Here is a 14,045-nt window from a genome sequence, read left to right on the forward strand (position 1 = left end):
TGCTCAATACAATACAATACAATACGCCCATGTTCATACAGCGTGCAGAATCCAGATTCTATTGAGGAGAGTTGAGCCAAGTCACCATAGGCTCGGGAAGAGAGCAACGTGGAGGCCCACTGCCCCTTCCCCGGCCCCCACTGGGGGCGCCAGCCACTCCAACTTTTGACTGGATGTCAAGAGCGTCGCCACGAGGGGAACGAGTCGCCGGCCAGCCAAGGTAGCCAACGGCGTGTGAAGGTTGCCTGACCTCGAGGAAACTGAGATGGCACCAACGGAGGTTTTGTTAAGTAGGCGACCAAAATTCGAGCGGCAGCAACCTGGGCACCTTCACAGATAGCAGTGCCGCGTATCAGGGCGCCTTCGACGGTGAGCTGGGCGCCGATCATCAGGACGCCGGGGGAATATGACCCAATATCCCTCGTAAATATGTGCCTCGGAAGGGAGACCCAACCATAAAACTGAAAGCTCGCCGTATTTTATCCACTATTTTTCGAGCAGGTCCATAGATTTCCGTCCTCAAAAGTGCGGGGATATTCCCCAGTGTTTGAGTTGGATGGGACTATAGTGGCGTTTACACCGACAGGAGATTCCCATTGCCGGCTGTGGGAAACTACTGTCGGTGTAAACGCCATTCATATTTCCTGCGTCACCCCTGTGGGGACGCCCTTACTCCATGGTGCCGAGCTTATCAATTTGGATATCAATGGAATCAAAATCTCTTATCGATCGATGAAGAACTAAATTACCCCGACCCGGAGAGCGTCTTTGGAATCAAAGCAGTAGCACATGACGTAAGACTTCAGGCAAATAAATCCTTCTTGTCTGAAATAAAACATTTGTGTATTGATAAGCACGTTTTATAAGCAATGGTAGCAAGATTCTCCATGTATTTGGTTAAAGTGATAATTTAGTAGCAGATACTTACCGTCGCATTTCGTTTTTTTAGTTAATAATTTATATTGTCAGAACTAGCAACATGTCTCTTCACTCAACAATAATTACAAAAGTGAAAAGGAAATGATAAATTGCTTATATTTTGGTGAAACTAAAAATAAATTCAGCACATATTTTTTTTACAGCGTTGAAGTCCAGCTCCAAAGGACAGCTGACGATCGTAGCCGAGCAGGCGCTTTGGTACTTCTTCACTACTTCTTAGAAGTACCCGTTAGTACCGATCATGTCTCACATAATAAGCTATTGGAGCAAAAATATGCATGTTCTTCTAATTATTCTCCTTTCACACTTTAAATAAATACTTTTGAAATGCATTTAGTAATAAATTTCACAAAAACGGCTTGAAATTTTACAACGTCAAAATACTTATTCTAATTTCCACCATGAAACCACCACTATATTACTTGCTTACAGAACCGTGCGCACAGTGCGCGCAGTTTTATCGTGACGTCAGAGGGTGCTTCCTCAGTGGCGCCCCCTGGCGGGGAACGCGTGCAAAAAGTCCAGCTCTTAGGCATGTCCAACGAACGCACCCTGAACATTAGTACTCTGGCGCTTTTGCGACAAATGGCTGAAAAGCGTTCGTCTTTACACATCGATGGGATTAAAATACCTTTTTCCACGTCACACAAATTTCTAGGGATCATTTTGGATACTAATCTAACCTTCCGTCAACACGTTGAGCACCTAAGAGCACGTTGTATTAAACGAATCAATGTCCTAAGATGCATATGTGGGTTTTCTTGGGGTGCGGACAGGAAAACATTGCAAATGTTGTATATTGGGCTAATCAGATCTACGATTGAGTACAATTGTTATCTGTTTAGCACACTGTCGCCCAGTTTATGCAAACGTCTAGAAGCCGTTCAATCAACGTGCTTGAGACTTCTAACTGGGGCTTTTCGCACATCGCCAGTTCTTGCGCTTCGTGCAGATACCGGCATTCCAGCACTTGATGACCGACGCGTCTTTCTTTTCCTCCGCTATTACTACAGAGCAAAAAGTGTTCGAAATCACATTGCGGTACCAGCAATGGAGGCGAGGAAACCAAGAACCCGACGCCCACTGCGTAGATCGTGCTTTCTACCCGGGTGCCTTGAGCAAGCTCATCAACTGCTAAACATTAGGCGCACTGAAGTTACTCTAAATCCTCCTATGATTCCATTTTGGCTCCTCAAAGACCTATCCATTGAATTTCTTTTTGATTATAAGAAGACCAGTATACCTCCGGTGGAAGCTCAAATGCTCTTCCAGGAGTATGTAGAGCTCAACTGCGACTCTGCTTTTTTCTTCACAGATGGCTCATGTCACGAAAATCAGATAGGTTCAGCAGCCGTCGGCCCTGGGCTTAGGTTTGGGACCCGGCTTCAAGAATTTGCGACAGTCTTTAGTGCCGAAGTTCACGCAATCGAAAAAGTTATGGAGCACATCAAGGCAGAAAAGATTGATCGGGCAACCATCTGTACTGATTCGAAATCCGCTCTTCAAGCACTGGAAAGGACCGATAATGTTACCCACCACGGTATCTACAATATTCTCAGGATCACATCAGATCTCAATGAGGGCCAGCATGTGACCCTTCTTTGGGTTCCAGGTCATTACGGTATTGCAGGAAATGAACGTGCGGATGTCCTCGCAAAGGAGGCTGCAATGCGACCTGATCCAGTTGTGGAACCTATGGCCCAAGGGGACGCTATTCATATGATAAAAATCAAATTCGCCGAGTACCTTCAACGCAAATGGGACCAACATCATGCTGCACATATGTATGCGATCAAACGAGAACTTAGAACATGGGTCACATGTAACCAACCAGACAGGATACGCGAGGTGACCCTGGCCAGATTGAGGTGTGGTCATACTCGCCTCACCCATGGCCACCTTTTTGATAGGACGGGCCCTCCGATTTGCCACACCTGCGACACACGCATCTCCGTAGAGCACATTTTGATCGCATGCACGGCATTGCATCACGAACGAAGACACATCACTAACTATCTTGCGGTACAACACCTTAAAAACGACCTCCCGACGCTTCTCGGGGACGACACAACATTGACAAACCTGGTACTTGATTTCGTCCTAACATCACCCTACTCAGAGCTACTTTAACGGCCTTGACTGTTAGCAGGCGCCCGTTTCGCTACCACCAGGCTGACTTGTGATACGGGATGGGTCGGGTTTTTCGCTGGTGCCGAAACACAGAGCTTCGGTGGCAGACGGGTTTTCTCCTGCCGCTGGAGCAGGCTTAGAGGCTCAGCGGCCCAGCGAGCTACACCAGCGGACCCCGGCCGCTGAACAGCGGCGGCGGCCGGGTTGAACGACCACAGACAACCGTCGGCCGCCAACTGCAGCAGCGACAGATTCCCCATCCTCCAAACCATTCCTTTCATCGTGACGCTTAAACATTCACAAACCCCATCCCTCCCAGCGACATATCCCCCACTCTTCAAACCATTCCTGTCATCAAACTCTCGTAACCTTACCATTCACAAACTTCCTCCTTCCCTCCCTTCACAAACATCAATTTACCGGTAAGTTTCACTGTCATTTATGTGTCTTAACGTAAATTCATGGGTTTTTTCCCATATTCATGGCATAGTATATGGATATGGGTTTTCCCATGTTGTCTTGCTGTAAAAGTGGCCACCGGTCTTAGTTAGGACGGCCGGTTTGTTTTGCGCGGCGTAGTTAGGTCGCCGCCCTCCTCGCGAGGCCGGTAACGTAAGTTAGGGCCACTAAAAAAAAAAAAAAAAAAAAAAAAAGTCTTTGCAGTTTGCGAAAAGCGCAGATGAGCGCAGATTGGAAACGAAAACCGAGGAAAGTCGTTTCGGTTTGGAAAGTACATAATCTTACAAGTTATTGACGTGAAACCTGATGCAAGGCTATCATAGAGTGGATTTCACAGGTTAGTGGTGTTCCTCTTTTATACATAGCTGAGTTTCCTGTATGTCTTCATTCCTAAGGACAAAGTGAAATTGTGGTTTTGGCCTTGGCCTAGAGCAGTAGCGGCGGAACACCTTCAATTAGAGGGGGGGGGGGGGGCGCCAACTTTTGGTCCCATTCTTTCCATGCAACGCCCATACTGCTAATGTTAAGATGCCAAAATCAAAGGGCATGGTGCTCTGCTGTGGTGCCCTCCCCGTTCCGCCGCCTATGGCCTACTGCCTCAGCCTAGAGGGTGAAAAGTGCAGCATGCAGAGTGGGTGGCAGCCGTGCATTCCCTAAGCTGAAGCTGATAAGAAAAATTGAGCATTAATGGAAATTTACAATTTAATCCCTTTGATATGAATGATCCATTATGTTTTTCATCTTTGGAAAGTCAAAGTGGTATCCAGGTAATCTATTTGGTTTTGTGAGCAATGAGCATTGCCCCCATTGGTACCTATATGAATAAATCCCTTAAGCTGTCCTCACCTGTTAAAACTCCGCTGTTAGGTTTCTACTTTCTACAACCCTAGTTCATATGGAAAGGAATGGAACCCATTGTGAGTAGGGACACACTAATTTCTTAAGTGGTCGCTCTGCAGCGTTCACAGGGTGTCAGTGTTAAATTGTGGGACCTCAGGCAGAGGTTGAAATAAATGGTGCATCTGCACTAGGTACAATAGGTACTCATAAAAAATGAGCATCATGTTTATCCTGGAATGTTGAGATTGTCAACTAATAACCATCCACTGATTAAAATTATAATAAGAATTTGAAAACAAGTAATTGGTAACCATCAGCATGGATATTACCTTTTGGGTGAGGTGGGCATGTGCTGTATCAGTACAGATTTTATGCGTTATTGCTGGATTGCTGGAAGTATCAAAGTTTCAGAAAGTTATATGTGGATGATTTGGAAAGGTGGTCACCTTGTATCAGTATCTTGGCAACAGTTTTGCTGCTGAAGAGCTCCACTTTGTTTCACATGCAAGGTTGCATTTCCACATTCAGCAAGCCAGCATTCAACTGCAGTCTGCACCCAATGCCCATAGGCTCCAATGTTAAACTCATTTGTGATGATCAGCACTCAGCAGCCTTTGCAGTTATAACTGTTACGTTATCATGGAGCTACTGACAGCTACCTACTACTGAATGGTTTTCTGACAGATATAGGAATGCTCTTACACTTTCAAAGCCCATAAAATTCAGATTCAATAAAATCCATGGGAACCATTGCCTTTCCCAGTGCCTGTGCCCTGTGGCTGAGCCCCAGAACTCAGAAGCCTCTTTTTCAATATTAGACTATTGATTTGCTATGTTTTCTCAGGATTGTTCCACTGCTGAGTGCTATCTGTTCTCTGGCTGAATTGGGAAGAACAATATGTGTACATCTGCTGCGCAATGAGAAAGATCAGCAAGTCACGCAGCCAGGAGGGTGCCACTGCTGTCGACTGGAGTGGAGAGGTGAGTGGTCACATTTAGGTCATGCACTGACCTAAAGTAACCATCCCACCTTACCATTAGTTAGTTTTGAGTTGAGATAGCCAAATTGGCATCCCTGACTTGCAATTAGGTAGCATTTGGGCACTCATAACAGTGATGCTGTGACACAGGGTGCTGAGTGTGGAGGGCGGAGGCGGCAGGTCTCCTCTGCTTCTCGATCTCCCCTGTGGGTGTTGATGCTACTGCTGTGACCGTTCCCCGTGTTACCACCAACGAGCTTCCGTGTGCCATCTCAGGGCGGCTCTGTGGGTGTCGGTGCTGTGACCGTTCCCGTGTTACCACGAGCTCCCGTGTGCCGTCTCAGGGCGGCTCTGTGGGTATCGGTGCTGTGACCGTTCCCCGTGTTATCACGAGCTCCCGTGTGCCGTCTCAGGGCAGCTGTGTGGGTGTTTGTGCTGTGACCGTTCCCCGTGTTATCTTGAGCTCCCGTGTGCCGTCTCAGGGCGGCTCTGTGGGTGTCGGTGCTGTGACCGTTCCCCGTGTTATCACGAGCTCCCGTGTGCCGTCTCAGGGCGGCTCGGCGGCCGAGAAGATGGCCACCTCTGATGGGCCGGCGCCGTCGGCGCTCCGAGAGAAGAAGCTCTCGTCCAGCTCGCTAGCGGCCGCCGACGCCAGCCGCCCCAAGGTGGTCACCGTCAAAATGGCCGAGTCGAACAAGGCCAAGCCGACGTCCACCAAGAAGGCGCGTCCCGTCCAGTCGGACATCGATCTCAGCAAGGAGTTCACCCGCTGCCGCGACGAGGGCACCAAGCGACTCGACCTCAGCAAGTCCAACGTGAGTCCGACGCGCCGCATTTGTGTAATTTTATCCGGGTCGAGTGCTCTCGAACGTGATATTTGGTGAATGGTTGTAGTACGCGTGCAGTTTTTTTATTTCCTGCCCATGACACGAATTTAAACTGTTCTGACCTTCCCAGCTCCGGGCTCCCTGCGTCACATCGGTTACCCCGCCTGTGCCTCCAGATCACCCAGCTGCCGGCGACGGTGCGCGATCTGACGCACCTGACCGAGCTCTACCTGTACGGCAACAAGCTGACCACGCTGCCGGCCGAACTGGGCTGTCTGACCAGCCTGCAGACGCTGGCGCTGAACGAGAACTCGCTGACCAGCCTGCCCGACTCGCTGGCCGGCCTGCGCGCGCTGCGCGTCCTCGATCTGAGGCACAACAAACTGCACGAGGTACGGCCCTGGCGACCGGCGCGAATGGTCCGAGCTGGTGGGGCTTGATGTAGAAAATGTGTAAACCAATTATATTGAAAACGGCATTTTCAAATGAAAATGATTTTTTTGTGGTTTTCGCTGTAATCGCTGACATTTGCAATGTGCCATCGGCAGATTCCGGACGTTGTCTATCAGCTGACGAGTCTGACGACGCTGTTCCTGAGGTTCAACAGGGTGAAAATTGTCGGAGACGACATACAAAACCTTGTGGTAAGACATTCATATGCATGCGTACTTACCTATATGTAGTCCAAAGCGAATATGTTCGACTGCTGGTCTGTGTTTTGTATGATGATATCACCATTGAAAAGCAATGGCCGTTAAGATGACGTATTTTGGGATCCAATGGTTTCTCTAGTTTTCTGTAACTGATACAATATTGTATGAGTGCCATACAATCTCCGCTGAATGGCCGCTGTTGGTGATTAAGCTGACCGTTGAGTCCGTGACTGTTATACTGCTGCGACTGACCGGTCGTCCTGGTGTTCCCCTTCCCCGTAGAACCTGACCATGCTCAGTCTGCGCGAGAACAAGATCCGTGAGCTAACGGCCGGCGTGGGACGGCTGGTGAAGCTGGTGACGTTCGACATCTCGCACAACCACCTGGAGCACCTGCCCGAGGCTATCGGCAACTGCGTGCGCCTGTCTACCCTGGACCTGCAGCACAACGAGCTGATCGACATTCCGGAGTCGATCGGAAACCTCCGCGCACTCACCCGGCTCGAGCTCAGGTCCGTGGACAGAGGGGCGGGATGGGACAGAGGTCGGTTGTAATTGTATGGGGGAGACGGCTGATGGACGATGATGGAAGGTCCTGATACAGAGCAGACGTGGGGACGGGGACGGGAGAGTTACGGTGATCTGTCCCCCACCTCAAACGTCAATGGTGAGGGACAGGCCGGTACCGAGGTCGGTGAGGAAAGAACGATGCTTTCGTGAGCCTTTAGGACGTAGGTTTGGAAAAGGAAGTGGTGGGTGGCGGGTGCTAGCGTTGGGCATATCCTGAGGAGGATTAGTTCTTCCTTTAGCAACAAAATAAGTTCGCTACTGTACTGTCATGTTAACTTTCTGTTTCAATGTTGGCGCTGTTTACGCCTTTCAAAATCTGAAGCGTAAATCTGTAATAAGATCTAACTAATATGAGATGACTGACGTTGCTGTGTTGCGGCCGGCCAGGTACAACCGTCTGTCGGAGATTCCCAAGTCGCTGGCCAAGTGTGTGCACATGGAGCAGTACAACATGGAGGGCAACAGCGTGGCGCGCCTGCCGGAGGGCCTGCTGTCGGCGCTCAACAGCCTGACCAGCGTCACGCTCGCCAGGAACTGCTTCACCAGCTTCCCGGTCGGCGGACCGGCCCAGGTGCGCCCATACTCTGAGGGGGAATAGTCAGCCAGCGAACGCAGGGACGCCTCTAAGTCTGGTAGCCGAGACGGGGTACGTTTATTTATGGGTAGGGGATTGACTGGCCGCTGACCCAGGCACCTTCGCGGGTACACGTGTGTGCACAGTGTTCTCGTCGTACAGTGATGTGGTTCCAGCGTTTTCCGTGGTGTGTGTGTGATGCTCTCGTCCTTCGATTTGCCTTTTCACCACCCTTGGTGCTTTTTCTTATCTCAGTTCACAAACGTGGACTCGATCAACATGGAGCACAACCAGATCAATAAGATCCCGTACGGCATCTTCTCGCGGGCGCGGCACCTGACCAAGCTGAACATGAAGGACAACCTGCTGACGGCGCTGCCGATGGACATCGGCACCTGGGAGCACATGGTGGAGCTAAACCTGGGCACCAACCAGCTGACCAAGGTGCCAGACGACATCCAGCACCTGCAGAGTCTCGAGGTGCTCGTGCTCTCCAACAACCTGCTCAAGGTCAGTGGAAAGCGGGGCGGGCAAGGTGCCCGCGGGACCCCAGAACACAGAGACAGGCTGAGGCTCAGAGTTCATACTGCCCGGTCATTGTAGATGGCGAACCATGTCGGCATTGTTATATCACACAGTCTAAGCGATAGCTAATCGGATCTGCCAAAGCTGTTGACAAGTATTTCAACAAGTAATGATATAAAAGAGAATCACTACACTTTGGCTGGTAATGCCTATAAATATGAGGAGACGTTTCCGTGTAGCCCTGTCTGATTTCGTCCCGTCGTTGTGTACCTGTGCCTTCTTTGCTGGTCTCCACTGACGGGCTGGTGTATGCTGTGTACGCAGCGCCTGCCGCCGACGCTGGGCAGTCTCCGTAAGCTGCGCCTGCTGGACCCACTGTCCTCGTTAGTGCTATGGTGCTAAGTTGCCGTCCCTCTGACCCACAGCGCCTGCCGCCGACGCTGGGCAGTCTCCGTAAGCTGCGCCTGCTGGACCCACTGTTCTCCTTAGTGCTATGGTGCTGAGTTGCCGTGTCTCTGACCCACAGCGCCTGCCGCCGACGCTGGGCAGTCTCCGTAAGCTGCGCCTGCTCGATTTGGAGGAGAACCGTCTGGAGACTCTGCCCAGTGAGATCGGCTACCTGCGCGAGCTGCAGCGGCTGGTACTACAGAGCAACTGTCTCACGGCGCTGCCCAGAGCTATAGGGTGAGTGAGGGCGGGGAGGGGGATATTGGTGCTGCAGAGCAACTGTCTCACGGCGCTATCAAGGGCCATAGGGTGAGTGTGTGTGTGTGGCGGGGGGGGGGGGGAAGGGGTTACTGGTACTGCAAGCAACTGTCCAACTGCACTGCCTAGGGGTGAGCACGTTACACTGAATGTGTAACAAGGCGTCAGATGTATTGTAATGATTAGGAGTTTGCGACAGCACGGTGCACCTTGCGCTCCGTCAGTGTTTCCGATTGTGTTCTGCGGTGAAAACTGAGTGGCATTTACAGCATCTCCTCGTGTCTCTCTGATATAAGATAGATATAAGAACAAGTTATATCTGTCTGTCTGCCAGTCTGCTGACCAACCTGGAGTACCTGAGCGCCGGCGAGAACAACCTGTCGCACCTGGTGGAGGAGGTGGGCAACCTGGAGTCGCTGAAGGCGCTCCACATCAACGACAACCCGGGCCTGCACGGGCTGCCGTACGAGCTGGTGCTGTGCTCCAGTCTGCAGGTGCTGAACCTGGAGGGATGCCCGCTCACCCAGATACCGGCCGAGATTGTGGCCGCCGGGCCCAGCCTCGTCATACAGGTCAGTCCTCGCCGCCAGCTGCGGCGGCTCCATTCGGCAGTCTGTAGGTGATGCAGGCCGAAATTATAAACGCTATTTCGCTTAAAGTTCGGGTGTCTGTGGAATTTTATCATGAACTTTTGTTTTGTGCGGTTCCCGTAACGTTCGGATGTTCAATCATGCGTTCGCAAATATTGTCATTTCAAAGGTGAGCATTCATTCAAATGCTTCAATATAAAAGTATCCTCGGTCAAATTTTCGTTTTGAAGATTAATATTTTTATTGGTCTTCAGCCTTGCATATTCTTTTTTTCGTTTCGAAGAGTACTATTCTCGCTTCTTTGATTGGTTTTGTTCATTTTCAAGGGGTATGGACTGCGCGGTGGTCTTTATAGCGTTGCTAATCACGTTACACGTATGCGAGGCATTTCTAGCGTAACCACGTTGCATTGCAGCCCTCTGTATTAATGCTACGTCATAGCGTAACAGTGGTGTCAGCCTAGCTCTCTGCCCTGCTCCCCGTTTCGTTCTGTGACTGTCGCGACTGACTGAGTCGTTCCCGTTGCAGTTCCTCAAGATGCAGCGTCCATACCGAACCATGTGACGGCGCGGTGCACGTGCCACGTGCGGCCGAGCTGCGGGCCGCGCCGCCGCCATCGGAGCCGGACCCGGTGAGCTGTCAGGGCGCCGGCCGGCCGGCTAGGAGCGCTGACCGGCCCCCGGCCGCCCCCATCCGTAGGGTGTTTTAGAGACGGCGAGCGGCGGCGCCCGGCTGCCGCCGCGCCGCCGCGCACGGCGCCGTCAGCGCGCTCCGTCTTTTTGTAACCACTTTTTGGTGACTCGATTTGTGTTGGGTGTTGTGTGCCGTCGGTCGTCGGTCTGTCGGCGGCTCGCCGTCGGTCTCTGCTGCGGTCACCAGCGGCCGGCAGAGCGACCCGGCCCGTGCGAGCTGCGGCGATTGCCAGCGGCCGGCAGGGCGCCGCTGTTGGTCGCGGAGGAGGGTCTTGCCCTCCGCGCGGCGGTTTGCAGTCGGGCGACTCGATCGGTGCTGGTGTGCGCAGTTGCCGGCCGGCTGGTGGGACGTTTTACTGTGGTCGGGAGTGGCTAGGATTTGGCGGACAGGTCAGCCGGAGCGACGGTGATGCTTATTGTAGGTCACTTACTTTGAACGTTTTCTCTTTATAATGAGAGAACTTTATGGTTCCTGGGAACCGCCCTATGCATCGTAACGTTTTAGTGGATGACAAAAAACATCCTTTTTATTTGCTACGACCGGGTTTATCGGGCTCAGCTTTGCGTTTTGTCGGTGACATTTGACGGTGCTGTATCTCTGGCTTTTGCCGAGACGGTGGACCGGCTATTTCACAAGTCACATGAGCATTCCCTTTGGCTTAACTTATCAATTGCATTAGCTATTAATGGCGGTCATTTGATTTTAGACGCACTCGTGCAACTGCCTTGTTGCCCCGCCGTTACCCCTTTCTTTGTTGACGGTTGTGTCATGGATGACGCGTACGCGATACATGGCTTTAATGTGGTCATCGTACCAACTTGGGCTCGCAGCCGTACCCCATTTATCCCCTGTGGACCCTCGCGCGAGCGTAGCGCTGTGGGGGTTTAACCAGCTTACCGCAGCAGGGCGGTCCCCGTTTTTGGATATTTTACCTGGACGCCGATGCTGTTTTGCTGTCGATGATGATGGACCTGCGCTGGCCGGCGCGGTAATTCAATGGCCGCTGGGTGGTTGGCGCGGGCTTTGGTTGGCCGGGGCGGCCGGGTAGTTGGCGCGGACCCGTCAGAGACGGCCGGGCCGGCTCCGGGGTGCCCGCCGCTGTGTGCGCCGCTCCTCCTCGCGCCGGACGGCCCGCGTCCGTGTTCTCAGTCGGTGCGTGTCCGCGTTTTCAGTCGGCGGCGCGGCTGCCGTCAGCCCCCCTGTGTGGATGTGGGAGCGGGTGACGCGGCTCCGTGCCGATCGGTGGCATGTTCACCACTTACCAAGCGCACAAATTTTATGACTACGTAGATGTAGCATGCATATGCCAAGTGTGTATGTCTGTGTACTTGTGCGCGTGGTAGCATAGACGGCGCGGTCGGCCCGGCGCCGGTACGTTGGACTGCGCCGCTCGTGCCCGACCCCGCCGCCGCTGCCGCCGCCGCCTCTGGGATCTCTGTGAGGGGACCGCGCGCCGGCCGGGGCATTATCGGCGTGGGGCGATACTGGTAGCTCTCTCGCACGCCGCGCCCGTTTTTCGCGGACACCAGCAGACATTTTAGAACCATTTCGCTTCATAACCCGGACTGAACTACTCACGCCGGGCGGCGTAGGAAGACTCTGAGGGCAGTCCCCCAGTAGCGTCTGTAGCGCTCCGGTGTCCTGTGTTGGTTGCGGTCGGGCAGGGAGCGCGGTGCTGGGCAGGGGTGTCCGCTGCGCCCCGGGACACGGAGCGGGCCTCGGCCGTGCGTGGGCACTGGGGCGGGGCAGCGGCGAGCGGGCGGGATCCACCGCGGCGCGGCGCGCAGAACTGTGATCCTAGAGTGGGCCAACTGACCGGCCGCGAGCCGGGAGCATCCCTGAGTGTGTGTGCGTGTGTGCGTGTGCCGGCCGGCCGCCTGGGTGCCAGCGACCCGCGCGGCGGACGCTGGGCCGCCGGGCACCGGCCAGCCGCGGCCGATACTAATATACGATGTTGTTACACTACTGGTTTGCTCGGATCAGGGTCAGACTATACTAGAGGCAGAAAAGCAGGGGATATTGTGAATGTGGGGATGGGGAGGGGCCACTACAAGGGTACTTAATTTTCAGGCTAGGAAGCAGATGAAGACATTCATTGAACCGCGGTTACACAGTTACTGTGTTGAGCGGCTAGATCTTGCTACGATCTCACAGCAAATGGTTTACCATGACTGAGTAACTGAGAGCACCGTTCAATGTTCGTTGTATTTTCACACTCATTGTAATTGCCATGATCGATTTCAATGTAAAGTTTATACTATAAATGACCGCTGATCAGTCGGTAGCGGTGTTGCCACTAGCCAGCACGGTAATATTCCGCCCGACTACCGATCGAATGCCAGTGACTTCAGACGCGCAAAATGATACTGGTGTTATGCGCATACTTTCTTTAGCATCGTGATCCTGTCTATGCTGCCTCAAGTGTCACCTTTCACAGCGTCATAAGCCTCACAACTTCAGCACAGCTAACCTCAGAACACTACTCACAACTCGCCTAATTCACACATACACAGCCTATGCCTTCAACAATAGCCGGCCCCGCCCGATGCCTTCCAGTCGAATCGAAGGACAACTCAGGCCGAAACTGAGCGTCGACCGACAATACCAACCGTTTTCTGGAAAGATTGCTCATGGAGTAGTAAAACCATGCATCACAAGCGCAGCCGATTCCCTTCTCCGGCGGAACGGGCGTCTGTTCGAGGGCTGTCATTTGCAGACCGACTCCTCGCACTCTCACCCCGTCGTCAGTTTCTGAACACGTACTTCCTGAGACTCCAGGTGTCTGGCAGCGCGGCACACCGGCGCCGGAACTCGGTCTGCACGGCCGGCTCCGCCAGCAGTCGCAGCAGCTCGCACCACCACTGCACCGCCAACATGAACGTCGTGTCCTCGTCCAGCGCCAGCGCCCGTTGCAGACGACCCATCACGCTGCTGTCGTACTTCCTCCGCAGCCTCTCTGCGAACACGCCGAGCTGCGGGTGGAACGAGAGCTCAAAGACCCGCAGTCTATCCAGAAGCATCCTCTCGTCGAGCAGCTTGGCCTGCAGGTGTTCGCGGAACCCGGGCACGCTCTCGCAGAGTGCGCGCCGCAGCAGGGCCGGCCGCAGCGCCAGGTCGCAGAAGGCGCGCGGCGAGTTGATGTGGTCCGGCACGCCGGCGGGCCGCTCGGCGGGCGGCCGCGCGTGCTGCTGCCGACACCAGTCCAGCACCCGCAGCGGGTCCACCAGTACCTCCAGCACGTCTTGCGGCTGCAGCAGCGAGACCAGCGGCGCCGGGTCGAGCGTGAGGAGACCGCTGGGCAGTGGCGTGACGCGCGTGCGGCTCAGCACCGGGTCTGGCGCCACCAGCAGTGCCCGAAACAGAGTCGTCTGCAGAAAGGTGGTGGCCAGCTCCTGGTGAAACATAGCGGCCAGCTCACCAGGAGCCGACGAGCCCAGAAGACGAGGCACCCAGAACGATTCGTATTTCGCCAGTCTCGGCGAATCGCAGGGCTTTCGAATGGCGTGCCAGACCGCGGAGGTGACCAGAGCTCGGACCAGGCAGACGCGGAGCTCGTGCTC

At 53.5% G+C, this 14,045-nt stretch overlaps 1 protein-coding gene across 2 annotated transcripts; it reads left to right on the forward strand.

Annotated features, from left to right (window-relative positions):
- Nucleotides 1-3,722: 3,722 nt before the first annotated feature.
- Nucleotides 3,723-12,447, forward strand: LOC122382970 (leucine-rich repeat protein soc-2 homolog). Of its 2 annotated transcripts, none has more exons than XM_043368976.1 (11): nt 3,723-3,865; nt 5,213-5,349; nt 5,900-6,163; nt 6,352-6,567; nt 6,724-6,819; nt 7,111-7,340; nt 7,786-7,969; nt 8,228-8,482; nt 9,024-9,181; nt 9,537-9,774; nt 10,321-12,447. In XM_043368976.1, exons 2-11 carry the CDS (start codon nt 5,287-5,289, stop codon nt 10,354-10,356), a joined length of 1,740 nt encoding a protein of 579 aa, XP_043224911.1. In that variant the 5' UTR covers nt 3,723-3,865; nt 5,213-5,286; the 3' UTR covers nt 10,357-12,447. The 2 variants fall into 2 exon arrangements, with proteins under 2 accessions (XP_043224911.1, XP_043224912.1); XM_043368977.1 differs by lacking the exon at nt 3,723-3,865 and adding an exon at nt 4,032-4,159.
- Nucleotides 12,448-14,045: the final 1,598 nt, after the last annotated feature.

The sequence above is a fragment of the Amphibalanus amphitrite genome, unplaced genomic scaffold (genome assembly GCF_019059575.1).
Source record: "Amphibalanus amphitrite isolate SeventyFive unplaced genomic scaffold, NRLGWU_Aamphi_draft 000151F_arrow, whole genome shotgun sequence".
Lineage (NCBI taxonomy): Eukaryota > Metazoa > Arthropoda > Thecostraca > Balanomorpha > Balanidae > Amphibalanus > Amphibalanus amphitrite.

Excerpts from the sequence above, each read along its gene's own strand:
- LOC122382970 (XM_043368976.1), top strand. The coding sequence starts at position 5,287 with ATGAGAAAGATCAGCAAGTCACGCAGCCAGGAGGGTGCCACTGCTGTC. Across the intron at positions 6,568-6,723 it reads GGCACAACAAACTGCACGAG|ATTCCGGACGTTGTCTATCA; the intron begins GTACGGCCCTGG and ends TGCCATCGGCAG. Across the intron at positions 7,970-8,227 it reads CGGTCGGCGGACCGGCCCAG|TTCACAAACGTGGACTCGAT; the intron begins GTGCGCCCATAC and ends TTCTTATCTCAG.